This window comes from Oreochromis aureus, linkage group 9 (assembly GCF_013358895.1).
Source record: "Oreochromis aureus strain Israel breed Guangdong linkage group 9, ZZ_aureus, whole genome shotgun sequence".
Lineage (NCBI taxonomy): Eukaryota > Metazoa > Chordata > Actinopteri > Cichliformes > Cichlidae > Oreochromis > Oreochromis aureus.
Genome location: NC_052950.1, coordinates 33372030 through 33385150, shown reverse-complemented (window position 1 = coordinate 33385150; position 13121 = coordinate 33372030). Strand labels below are relative to the sequence as shown.

At 40.5% G+C, this 13121-nt stretch overlaps 1 protein-coding gene across 2 annotated transcripts; it reads right to left on the bottom strand.

Moving 5' to 3' along the window:
• Positions 1-1687: 1687 nt before the first annotated feature.
• On the bottom strand, positions 1688-8352 carry LOC116333513 (zinc finger protein 239-like). Of its 2 annotated transcripts, none has more exons than XM_031756764.2 (3): positions 8299-8352; positions 4797-5477; positions 1688-2572 (listed from the first exon to the last, which is right to left on the bottom strand). In XM_031756764.2, exons 1-3 carry the CDS (start codon positions 8314-8316, stop codon positions 2171-2173), a joined length of 1101 nt encoding a protein of 366 aa, XP_031612624.1. In that variant the 5' UTR covers positions 8317-8352; the 3' UTR covers positions 1688-2170. The 2 variants fall into 2 exon arrangements, with proteins under 2 accessions (XP_031612624.1, XP_039472961.1); XM_039617027.1 differs by having other exon boundaries at positions 1688-2569.
• Positions 8353-13121: the final 4769 nt, after the last annotated feature.

Genomic DNA, 13121 nt, shown 5'->3' with positions numbered 1-13121 from the left:
CCCCATCTTATCTTAATGACCTTGTAGTACCATATCACCCTATTAGAGCACTTCACTCTCGCTCTGCAGGCCTACTTGTTGTTCCTAGAGTATTTAAAAGTAGAATGGGAGGGAGAGCCTTCAGTTTTCAGGCCCCTATTCTGTGGAACCAGCTTCCAGTTTGGATTTGGGAGACAGACACTATCTCTACTTTCAAGATTAGGCTTAAAACTTTCCTTTTTACTAAAGCATATAGTTAGGGCTGGATCAGGTGACCCTGAATCCTCCCTTAGTTATGCTGCAATAGACGTAGGCTGCCGGGGATTCCCATGATGCATTGAGTTTTTCCTTTCCAGTCACCTTTCTCACTCACTATGTGTTAATAGACCTCTGCATTGAATCATATCTGTTATTAATCTCTGTCTCTCTTCCACAGCATGTCTTTATCCTGTTTTCCTTCTCTCACCCCAACCGGTCGCAGCAGATGGCCCCGCCCCTCCCTGAGCCTGGTTCTGCCGGAGGTTTCTTCCTGTTAAAAGGGAGTTTTTCCTTCCCACTGTCGCCAAAGTGCTTGCTCATAGAGGGTCATATGATTGTTGGGTTTTTCTCTGTATTTATTATTGTGCTATCTACTGTACAATATAAAGTGCCTTGAGGCGATTTTTGTTGTGATTTGGCGCTATATAAATAAAATCGAATTGAATTGAATTCTAACAGCTGCTCACACTGTCAAGGCAATATACCGGACAATTACATCTACGCTCTTTGGTTCTGCCCACCAGTTCAGAAGTTTTGGCACGGGATATGTGAAGACTTATCAATTTGTCTGAAATGTAACATTCCAATCTCCCCTTTTTTGTGCTTGTTGGGAAAATTGGATGAATTGGATCACTACAGAAACGAAGACAGTCCACATGGTTTTTACTGTCCTATGCACTGCTAAGAAAATGGTCCTCATGAACTGGAGAAATAAAAATAATCTTAATTATAGCCAATATAGAAACCATCTAATAGATCACATTAGTTGATACAGCCTCTGCCACCACATAAGATCAATCCCTCTGGGCTCCACGCAGCAATACTACACATGAGCGGGCGGAGGGAGGTATGGGGTGGTTGATGCCCTCAAACGTTGGTGCGTTGGTGGTTCTTGGTGTCCAGGGCTGGGCGCTCCGGTATGTACCAGATCACTCCCAGTGGCTGCTTAGCAGGGCCTGGTGTCCGGGGCTTGGTCAGGAGTGCGGGGACCCTTAGGCCTCCGGCCTCTGGGCCTGTGGCTCGGTTTACTCTGGCACAGCAGGCTGCTGACAGAGCTGGTGGGCACGCTACTGCAGCCCCCTCTAGCTTCTTTGGCTGCTGGGTGACCCCTCGTCTGGGGCTCTCCTCAGCTCTTCCCAGGAGGGTGGCACAGATACCCCTCCAGTGGTCCTCCTTGGGCTCTCACACTCTGGGACCTCTGGATGTCTGGGGCTTGGATCTTCTCCATGCCTGCTTCATGCCCTGGGGGATGGGGCTATGGCTCCCCATACTCTCCTCTAGCAGATCGTTACATGGAGAAACCTGTTGAAAACAAGCGCGTTGATCCACACAGGTGTTCACTGTTTATAGACAAATTAAATCTTTCTTGGCTGCTACATCAGGTTGGCTGTCACTTCAGTCTTTACTCTGAAATACAGGAAGTGAAATCAAGGCTCAAACTATTTCTTAATTTAACATTTTAAACTTTTATTTAACCGTTGCAGAATTTCACAACACCAAAACCCTTAACAAGAAAACATCTGCAGAACACGTTTTTAAATACATTCAATAAAAAATTGATAACACGACAACAGATTTCTTCATTCAACTGCTACAACAAAGCGAACCACTCGACATGAACACTGAAGCAGAACAGTTTAGAAAGCTTAAAATGGAACTAGGGAACCATTTTCATTCATAGCTGTCTCATCAGATCTTTACAGGAGATTCTATCTGAACTCTGTGGAGCCTGATCTCAAGGGTTTTCAGTCTCTGTTCTTTCTCTCTCTTCTGATTCACTGTGATCCAGTGATGGGAATGATTTCAGCCCTTCATGATCCTGCAGATGTTTGCAGAGAGCAGAATATGAAATGAATGTTTTGGCACACTGGTAACAGTGAAACTCTTCATTTGCCACGTGAGATTCCTGAAGCTCTTGTCACATTGGTCGCAGCTATAGCTCTTCTTTAATATGTGTAGCTTCATGAAGGTTACGATTACCTGAATGTGAGAAGCTTTTGTCACAGTGTGTGCACTTGTATGGTTTCTCTCCTGTGTGGACTCGCTTGTGCCTTTTAAGCTGACTTATACTGATGAACGATGACCCACACTGATCACAGAGGTGCTTTTTAACCCCACTGTGAATGAGTTCATGGCGTTTTAATGTACTTGGAGTGGGGAAGCCTTTCCCACATTTGTTGCAGTAGTTCAGTTTGTGTCTAGTGTGTCTTCGCTGGTGTGTTTTGAGGCTTGTTTGCTGACTGAACATTTTTCCACAAAAGTCACAAAAAAAGTCTTTCCCACCACCAAAGCAAGGACAGAGTTGAGAACTGGATCCATCTGTGTCGCTCTGCTTCTAAACAAAGACACAAAGACAGTGTAAGTCAGTCACTTCAACACTTTCATCCTGAACGTCGCCTGAAATAAAGAGCATCTCTGCAGACGTCCAATTACATTTTACTGTTTAGAGCGCAGGTGTCGAACTCCAGGCCTTAGATGTGTCCTTGATCCAAATCAGGGGAGTTCGACACCCCTGATTTAGATCATAGCACTTACCTTACTGAACTACTATAACTAAAATTATACAAAAAAGTATAAGCACGTCATATTCAAGATGTGCACGCGCTTAACTTAATGTTACCCCAAAATTTGTATCCAGAACAGAATTTTGTTTGACTCACTAAATACAGAATGAAGACTAATATAGTGCTTTAAAGTTGGCAGATGACACATTGGAAACTAAAGCAAAAGCTTCTTACTATTTTGTGTCACCTTGACCTTTGACCTTGATGCATTACATACTAAAATTGTGTATTTTATTATCTTTACCATATAATTGGAGCAGAATTGGCTCAAGACTTTTGCCAAGCTGTAAAAACGTCCAGTCTCCCAGTAGGATGAGTCCACAGGGGGAGCACCCTCAAGCACCCCAACCATGGACTCCAAGAAGGCTGGACACTTTAAACCACAGGTGTCGAAATCCAGGGCTCGATGGGTGGTGTCCTGCAGGTTTTAGATGTGTCCTTGATACAACACAGCTGATTTAAATGGCTAAATTACTTCAACATGTCTTGAAGTGTTTACCGTAACAGTAAACACAGCCAGAATTCATGCATAAAGTACACCGGATTATAAGACGCACTGGCGATTTTTGAGAAAATTAAAGGATTTTAAGTCCGACTTATAGTGCGGATAATACGGTAATCACATAATTCATGTTATGGAAAACCTGCAGGCCACCAGCCCTTGAAGCCTGGAGTTCGACACCCCTGCTTGAAACTGTCAATCGGCCCATAAGCACAGACGACTGTCGGGACCTATTCACTGACAAAGGAATAGGGAACAAACCTTCTCATTCTGGAGAAACTCCACCATACCGGCAGCAACCCGAAGGGATACTAAGATACCCAGCCAAGCCCCACACCTCACACAAAGGGCAAATCCAGACTGGTTCCAGAGCCCAAGCCGCACATTCAGATGAGCCTGACTATATGTAGCCGGTACCTCTGAACCCAATGCAATAACTAAGACTTCTTTGTAACCAGAGAGGTGTTGTTCAATGTCCCAATCACTAGCCTGGGTAGCCGGGGATCAGTCCACCGGAGTGCACTAAACCCAAATGCAGTGTGGTGCCTCTTGCAGGTGGTGGGCCGTTCTTTGAGCTGTGCCCAGCTGGGTCCTAGGAACTAAGGCAGGGGTGGCCAACTCCAGGCCTCGAGAGCCGGTGTCCTGCAGGTTTTAGATGTGTCCTTGATCCATCACAGCTGATTTAAATGGCTAAATTACCTCCTCAACATTTCTTGAAGTTCTCCAGAGGCCTGGTAATGAACTAATCATTTGATTTAGGTGTGTTGACCCAGGATGTTATCTAAAACCTGCAGGACACCGGCTCTCAAGACCTGGAGTTGGCCACCCCTGAACTAAGGCTTGGACGTCAGGTGCTAACCCTCAGGTATCCTCCCCAGGCCTCGGCCAGGGTGATGCCCCGGTAACCCTATCCCAGGGCAAGGTGAACTGTTCCCTAGATTTTTCTTTCACACAGGTTTTTTGAATCACTCTTTGTGCCTGTCCCTCAGTCAAGGACCAATTTGCCATAGGAGACTCTACCGACATAGCACCTGGAATCTCCAGGACACACAAAACCCTCCACCATGATAAGGTAGCAATTCATGGCGGAGGGTTTTCATATAAAAAAAGAAAGAAAGTGTGATGTACAGCTCTCTCCATGCCCTAGCATGTGATATAATACTCAATATGGTTTCTTGAAACTTTAACCCTGGGCACAAAGAATGAAGGTCAAGTCAAATGCTTAGCCAACCTATATGCTCATTCCTCCAAGGCCTAGTATTGTGGATAATAGAAATTGTGCACAATTTAAAGTTTTCACTGGTTTTCATGTTCGTTGTGACCATGACCCAGTTTTTACAAAACTAAAACTTTTCAAGCAGTTATCAGTGTCTACCATCACACAAACTTTGAAAACGACATCATGAAAACTGTGGATGATACATTGCTGACAAACAGACAAACAAATAACCTGAATTGATTAGATACTCTGAAAGGAGAATGCAAATACATACCTCACAGTAACTGCACTTGAAGAGTCTCTTTCTGGTGTGGATCTGTTGGTGTGCTTTCAGGGAATATGGAGCGTTAAAAGCTTTATCACACAAGTCACACTTATAGGGTCTCTCATCAGTGTGAGTAAATTTATGGATTTGTAAATGTTTGTATGCTACAAATCGTTTGCCACACTGATCACAGCAGTACACATCCTGTCCAGTGTGAATCCGCTGGTGTTTGTTTCGATTCTCTATATGGCTGAAGGTTCTCCCACAGATGTCACAGCTGTATGCTTTAATTCCTGAGTGGGAAACTTGATGAATCCTTAAGTGGCTACCTTGAGTAAAACTTCTATCACACTGATCACAAGTGTATGCTTTAACTCCACTGTGGATGAGCTTATGCCTTTCTAAGCCTTGTTTCCATGTGAAACTTTTCCCACACTGATCACAGGTGTATGCTTTAATTCCACTGTGGAGGCTTTGATGAGTTTTTAGGGCACTCTTTTGAGTAAAAGACTTTCCACACAAGTCACAACTGAATGCTTTAACACCACTGTGGATGAGTTGGTGTGTTTTTAAGTTTCCAGGCCGAGTAAAAGCCTTCCCACACTTGTCACAGGTGTATTTTTTTTCTCCCTTACTTCTGTGAGGCTTGTCGGCCTCCTGAGTGCTCGGACCTCCTGCTCCATGTTGGTCCTGCAATGACAGAGATACAAACAGAGGCAATGAGTGGAATGCAGTCATGGAACAAAATGAACCGTAAATTAATACTAGTTTAAAACCCGAGGATGAAACAGCATGAAGGCTTGATAAAAACAAATTATCATTAAATTTGAATAAATCTAAACATATGTTATTTGGAAATAGTAGTTTAAATACAAATGCTAAGATTCAAATAAACGGTGATGATATTGAAAGAGTCAGTGAAAATAAATTTCTGGGGGTAATAATAGATGAAAAACTTAACTGGAGAGCTCACGTAAGATATATTCATTCCAAAGTATCACGAAGCATTGCAATAATAAACAAGCCAAAGCAGGTATTAGACAGAACATCACTTCATGTTCTATATTGTTGACTGGTTTCACCATACTTAAGCTACTGTGCAGAGGTCTGGGGCAACAACTATAAAATGACACTACATTCACTTTTTACTCTTCAAAAAAAAAAAAAAAAAAAAAAAGGCAATTTGAATCACCCACAATGCAGATTATAGGGAACATACAAACTCACTATTTTTGCAGTCTGAAATAAAAATAAAGAACTGCCACATAATATTCAGAGCATGTTTTTTTTTTGAAAGAAGGAAGTTATTATTTAAGGGTTTTTTGTAACTTCAAAACAGGGAAGGTACGTACTACAAGAAAAAGCTTTTGTGTTTCTGTGCATGGAGTGAAACTGTGGAACAGTTTGAATATGGAATTAAAGCAATGTCCAAATAAGAGTTATAAAAATATGATCTTCTCGAACTATAAAGAAAGGGAAAAATATTGAAATTAAGTGAATGTAAATTAATGTCATGATGTGATATTATTGTATATATCAGAAATCTGTTCACTATTTAAGCTGAGTAAATATTAACTGATAACTTATGGCAAAGGGGTGGGATTAAATAAGTGTGTACTTCTTCCCACTCCCTTTGAACATGTAATGAATCAGAACGGTAGCTATATTGAAATATATTGACTTTTATTTTTTTTTCTCTCTCTTACTTTCTTTACTAAATGTACCTGTATATTGTTTACATGTTTGAAATATATTAACAACAACAACAATATGCAGTCATGTTAGCAACAAGGCTGCTTAGTAGAGAAGAGAATTTCAAGCAGATCAAATTTTAGTTCCATTTATTTCAATTTTATTTATACAGCGCCAAATCACAACAACAGCCGCCTCAAGGTGCTTTATATTGTAAGGTAGACCCTACAGTAATACAACCCCCCCCACCCCAGAAAGCCTAACAATCATATGACCCCCTGTGAGCAAGCACTTTGGTGACAGGTGAAGGAAAAAACCCCTTTAAACAGGAAGAAACCTCCAGGAGAACCACCTCCTCCCAGGTGGAGTGAGAGAAGGAAGACAGGACAAAATACATGCTGTGAAAGAGAGACAGAGAATAATAATAATTTATTTATTTATTGGAATATGACTCAATGCAGAGAGGTCTATTAACACATAGTGAATGAGAAAGGTGACTGAAGAAGAAATACTCAATGCAACATGAGAATCCCCGGCAGCCTACGTCTATTGCAGCATGACTAAGGGAGGATTCAGGGTCACCTGGTCCAGCCCTAACTATATGCTTTAGCAAAAAGGAAAGTTTTAAGCCTAATCTTGAAAGTAGAGATAGTGTCTGTTCTAGTCCCTGTACTCTTGCTGCAAAATTTTGGATTAACTGAAGGCTTTTAAGGGAGTTTTAAGGACATCCTGATAATAAAGAATTACAAAAGTGCAGCAAAGAAGTAATAAATGCATGAACTAATTTTTCAGTGTCACTCTGAGACAGGATATTTCTAATTTTAGGAATATTGTACAAGTGAAAGAAGGCAGTCCTACATATTTTTTAATATGTCGAAATGTTTAGTATGTGGTAGTAGCACATGAAATCCCACCAAGTGTGAGTGAAAACCAAGACGAAACTTAATGGGCTGAAAATTGAAGCTGGCACAGAAGTGCCAAATCCTGCAGTTCTTCTAGAGGCCACTCGAGGCGTCTTCCAATCCTTAGACAATTATCTTAACATGACTGAATATAAAAAGGGCATCTTAGATAGGCAGAGTTTCTCAGAAGTAATACAAAGCAGATGTTCTTCAAAATACCTGCATATACAAATTCTGAACATGACATCATCAAATATTTCAGTAATTATGACAAATATGCTCAGTGTAAACATCCTATTTCCTTACTTGGAGATAAATGTGGCTGATGCTTCAAAATATGGAGGTCAAATTCAAAGGGTCACATCACAATGGATTAGTTCATCTTTTATATTGCTCAAAAAATTGAAAATATATATCTTAGACCAAAAATAGCCAATAAGCCATTTGATATTTTAAAAGTAACTCAGCGACTCCTTATAACCAAATGTTAACGTTAACTCAGAATGGCACTAAATGTGTAGCAGGTCTATACTTTCCCATGTTTTCTTTTATTTGTTTGTAACATTTATTAGCACAGCGTGACAGTTCATGATTTAATTACTTTATCTGGTAATCCTAAACATAATTTCAAAGCATTATTTGAACATCCTGATAAGGAATTACACTTTCTTAGGTATACGTTGATAATACAGAGTTAGATTCCTCCTGCCTTCAGAACTCTCTCAGTTCTTGTTATCAAAACGAAATGTCCTGAATGATGCTCACTGAAAAAAATTATTCAATGTATGAAAATGTGTGGTTTTAATTTTAATCTTGATTTTTAAAGTCTTTGTTTCAGTGTCCTGTTAAAATGTGACCTTTTATTTTGTCTTTTAACATCAGTTTCAAAAAAAATGTAACAGCAATATTTTCCTCACCTTCTGTGTTGAGCTCATTGTTTCCTCTGTAGTGACTCAGCTGAGTCCAGATGGCTGAAAATGTTCCTCTGCTGCTCCGTCAGACTCTTCTCCTCCTGCTGATCAGCTGGGACACAAAACAGATCTTTGTTAGGCTCCACACTGCACTGAAGAGTCAAAGTGTCTCATGTGTTAAAAGTACAAATTTTACTCTGTGACTCTTTGTAGAAATCATTGTACTGCAAAGTGGGGTAACTCTCTTATTAAGTAACACTTCAGGAGTAACTGTGACATTGGTTCTAAGCAGCCCTTTTACTATGACAGGGCCTTAAACTCATATCTCAAAGGATGGATTTGGATTTATACACTTTTGTGGGATATGACTAGTTCCGGCCTATTATGCTAGGGCAGGCATCTAAAACTCTCATTCTAATGTGCACTAAAATATGTATTTTTTGAATAAAAACAACATTTATTCTGTGAATGTCTGTATTTGAGCCCTGGGAAAAAAGAAGCAGAGCAAACAAAGACCTGAGCAAAGCAACTTTTAGACCATTAATTTGTTCCAGCAGCTGCAGGATGAATAGAAGCAGTCAGTGCAGGAATAAACATCTGCACATTGATTTTCTATTAGAGGAACGAAGTGAATGCAGACACTGACAGAGACAAACTCTTTCCAAACCCTCAGAACAAAAGCTGTCCATCTTTGTGTGACTGTCAAAATGCTTTTTACAAATCCTGCTTGAAAAGATCTTCCTCCCCTTGACTGCAGCTACAGCATCTAGGAGCCTTTTAACTGTCTACTCTTGACAATAGATTGCTGTTGCTGACCAATATTAGCCCCTTCCACTACCACCTACTTGGCTCAGCTCGATTTAATCTTCAGCATTTTCCATGAGGTGGTATTAGCTGGTACTAGGTAGTTCATTTTTTACCTAGTCGATGCAAACACTGTGGTCCAGAAATGAGGTGCAGATGCTTACCCTCTGTTCAGCAGCAAGTACCATCATCTCAATGTTCTCCATTGTTGTTGTTTTTGATGTACACAAATTATGTCATGGGACTTTTCTCAAGGTTCAAGGTTCTTTATTTGTCACATGGATAGTTATACAAGTATAACACACAGTGAAATGTAACCTGACACGCTCCTCGACATGTGCGGGGGGGGGGGGGTAGAGGAAGAACATTGTAACATTGTATATATAGTACATACATTAGGTGAATGTGCAGTAGCAGCAGCAAGCAGGTGAATTCTGTACATCAAGTGAATTAAATAAGAATAGACAATCTGACTATTTTACAGAATAGACAATATAAACATATTTAAAATTAAAGGAATTTGAAATGTACATTGTGCCTGAGTTTAGAGTGTCTGGAAGAGAATCCTGTCTCAGTCAATCATAGATGATGTGAGAGGGCGGGTGTGTGTGTGTTTAGGGCCCGGATGGCTTGGGGATAGAAGCTCCTCTTGAGTCTCTCTGTCCTTGCCCGGATGATGTGGAACCTTCTACCGGATTGCAGAAGTTGGAACAGTTTGTTGCCAGGATGGGATGGGTCCTTCAGTATCTGCGCTGCTCTAGTCTGGCATCTCCTGGTGTAGATGTCCTGAAGCGGGGGGAGAGCAATCCTGCAGCAGCGTTCTGCTGTACGGATCACTCTCTGGAGAGCTTTTTGGTCCTTAACACAGCTGTTCCCAAACCACGATGTCATGTTCTGTGTGAGGATGCTCTCCACAGCGCCTGTATAGAATTCCTGAGGATCTTTGGAGAGACCCTGAACTTCCTCAGTTGTCGGAGGTGATACAGGCGCTGCCTAGCCTTTTTGGTCTGGACCTGAATGTGGGCAGACCATGTCAGGTCTGAGGAGATGTGGACACCAAGATACTTGAAGGACTGCACCCTCTCCACTGGAGCTCCATTGATGATAATGGGCTTGTAGTCTCTGTGCTGACTCCTTCTGAAGTCCACCACCAGCTCCTTGGTCTTGCCGACGTTCAGCTGGAGGTGGTTGTCCTGGCACCATGATGCCAGATTCTTCACTTCTCCGTGTTACTGTAACGGCCCTAAGTACACTGAGTTGGTACTCGACTGTAATGAGTTAAGAATCGAGTCGACTTGACTAGGAACTATTGGAAAAGTGTGGACCCAGTAGAGAAGCCACGGTGCCTTTAGGTGCATCGGAAACTCAAGCCAGAAAAGTTTTTTTAAAAACAGTTTCAGGTTTCCTGGTTGACATAAACACATTATGTCATTATGTTACATTATGTTGACATAAACACATTATAATTTTTTGTGGTATTTTGAGTAATTAAGAGCTAACATTATATCAATATTAAAGTTATCAAAAAAACTAATTTTTATTACTAATTCAACAAAGTGTTTGTTAAACAGGGTCAAAACTAAAGTGACAATAAAACATATGCATTGCTTTACAGGTATTTTTTAATAGGTTTCTACTTATTATATTCTACATCAAAATTATTACGTTGTAACCAGTAAACTTCATCATATGCTTGCTCCAAATGTCTCTGTGAAAAAGACAAACTAATTTAACCTTGTGAATTTCTTTAATTATCAGATAAGTCAGATAATCTGTTAATGTAGAAGAGAATGGGACATGATGACTTTAGGATTTAATAACCACATGTCTTCAGTTAAACCAGCTAATCATATAAAAACACACAGAATATCGCGGAGGTTTTTATGGCGTTGGAATCATACCTAAAGTACAGGGCATGTATAATGCACAAGTCTTTGTTATATAATTATTACAAAAGGTTTCATTAATGAGGTCAGAGAAAGGGTGAACAAGAATATGGTGGAGCTTGCTGATTAACACGTGGTTAAAATATTCACATCATAAGAATGAGTGGTTTTAATAAATGCTTGGAGTGAACTCCTGTGGCTTTTGGAGTGTAGACTGCTGGGTATACGAGGTGCACCTAAAGGCACCATGGATTCCTTACTTGTGCCCACTTGGACAGTAAATAAGGATGTTGCAGTGACCGAGTCACTGCTGCATGTCTTTATCTTTTTGTTTCCTTCAATTTCCATTTTGTCCTGTGTGTTCATTTTAGGAGTTCAGTTCATCTCATGTGTTCATCCACAGCAGCTGGACAATAAAGTTTATTGTGACCCTGATACTGCAGCAGATCGCTCTCATCCATCTCCTGTTATCACTTCCAATAGAAGGGCCGGTGTCCTACAGGTTTTAGATCTCACCCTGGGTCAACACACCTGAATCAAATGATTAGTTCATTACCAGGCCTCTGGAGGACTACAAGACATGCTGAGGAGGTAATTTAGCCATTTAAATCAGCTGTATTGAATCAAGGACACATCTAAAACCTGCAGGACACCGGCCCTCGAGGCCTGGAGTTCGAGACCCCTGCTGTAGAGGTTTGGTGCAGGCAGAAAAACAGCTGCAGGGACAATGAAAAGACTTTTCTGCTCCAACTTCTCCCAGCATGCTGAGCTAATGATTAGTTGGTGTTTTTCTCCAAACACTCTCTCACTCTTCTCTCAACGTGTTGACAATAAACTGTGAACAGACACCGAGGAGAGCAGCAGAAGACCTCATTCAGGAGCTAAACTCAACATGAACTGAACTCACAGTAAAGTTAGCTCGGTGCTTACCTTTAGATGAGCCCACAAACCGAGAGAAACTCCGTGATGAAGCTGGAACTCTTTCCAAACACAGGAAGCAGATCAGGGAGCAGAGACCCACGTGATTAACGCTGATCTCAGCTACGATCCAGGAGACAAGGGTAAGAGGATCGATTCAAATGTTGACGTAGGTATGATATTGAATCGATGCTTTTTATAATTTCTTTCCTCTAAGTTCAGTACTTTGCCCCCGTTTCACGAAAAAGCTGCTCTGTCAGTGCAAACACTTCCCCTCCTGCAGCAACACTTTGCTCCGCCCCCTTCTTCCTGCTCCACATTGGTTTGTTGCTGCGCGGTCACGTGACTAGGCTGCCTTAAAAAACAAAACGTGAGCTGCAGAGAGTGAGAAAGGGGAGCGTATGGAGATACGCATTGTTACTTGAAGTGTTTTAATTTAAAACACTTCAAGTAACAATGCGGGCACATGAGACTTTCTTACAAGGATATCCTGGCCAATAACAACAGCAAAATAATCAATGGAGCTGCATGAACACACTCACATAGGCGAACATCCAAATACACACAGAAAAAAAATAACAGAAATTAGACGATAAAAATTAGATACCAAAGTAACCAAAACATAATTTTTAGTATCATTGAAGAATTAATACCTTCATTATAATTATTTTCTTATTCCAGAAACGAGGATAACAAACATTTGCTTCAACTATCTAAAAGTTTGAAGGACAATATAGATAGCTGTATTTTACAGCATAAAACAATAAAGTCCTCATTGTTTAGCAAAATAAATAATACTGTGCAGAAAAGTCAAATTGTATTTGCATTGAATCTTTATTTTTATTATTAAAATAGTATCAAAATAGTACGACAACAGAGAAAAAACGGACAAACAAACAAAGCAAAACAAAAGAAAAACAAAGCAATAATAATCATAAACAACTTAAATGTTCGACAAGGAGTAGGAAGAAGCATAAGCTCATTTAATCCCACCCCCCTTCCACTGTTTAGTACTAAATAGTGTAATTAACACGTATTTTTACACACACACACACACACACACACACACACACACACACACACACACACCCTGTACTTTGCAGAGATACAAAAACTTTAGTGTTGTACAGATACACGGAAGCTTTAAATTTAATTCCCCCTTCAAATTGTATCCCTGTTCTTTTTTTTTTTTTTTTTTTTTTTTTTAGAATATTGGCAGGA

Excerpts from the sequence above, each read along its gene's own strand:
- LOC116333513 (XM_031756764.2), bottom strand. Across the intron at positions 2,573-4,796 it reads TCAAGTGCAGTTACTGTGAG|AAGCAGAGCGACACAGATGG; the intron begins GTATGTATTTGC and ends GTCTTTGTTTAG.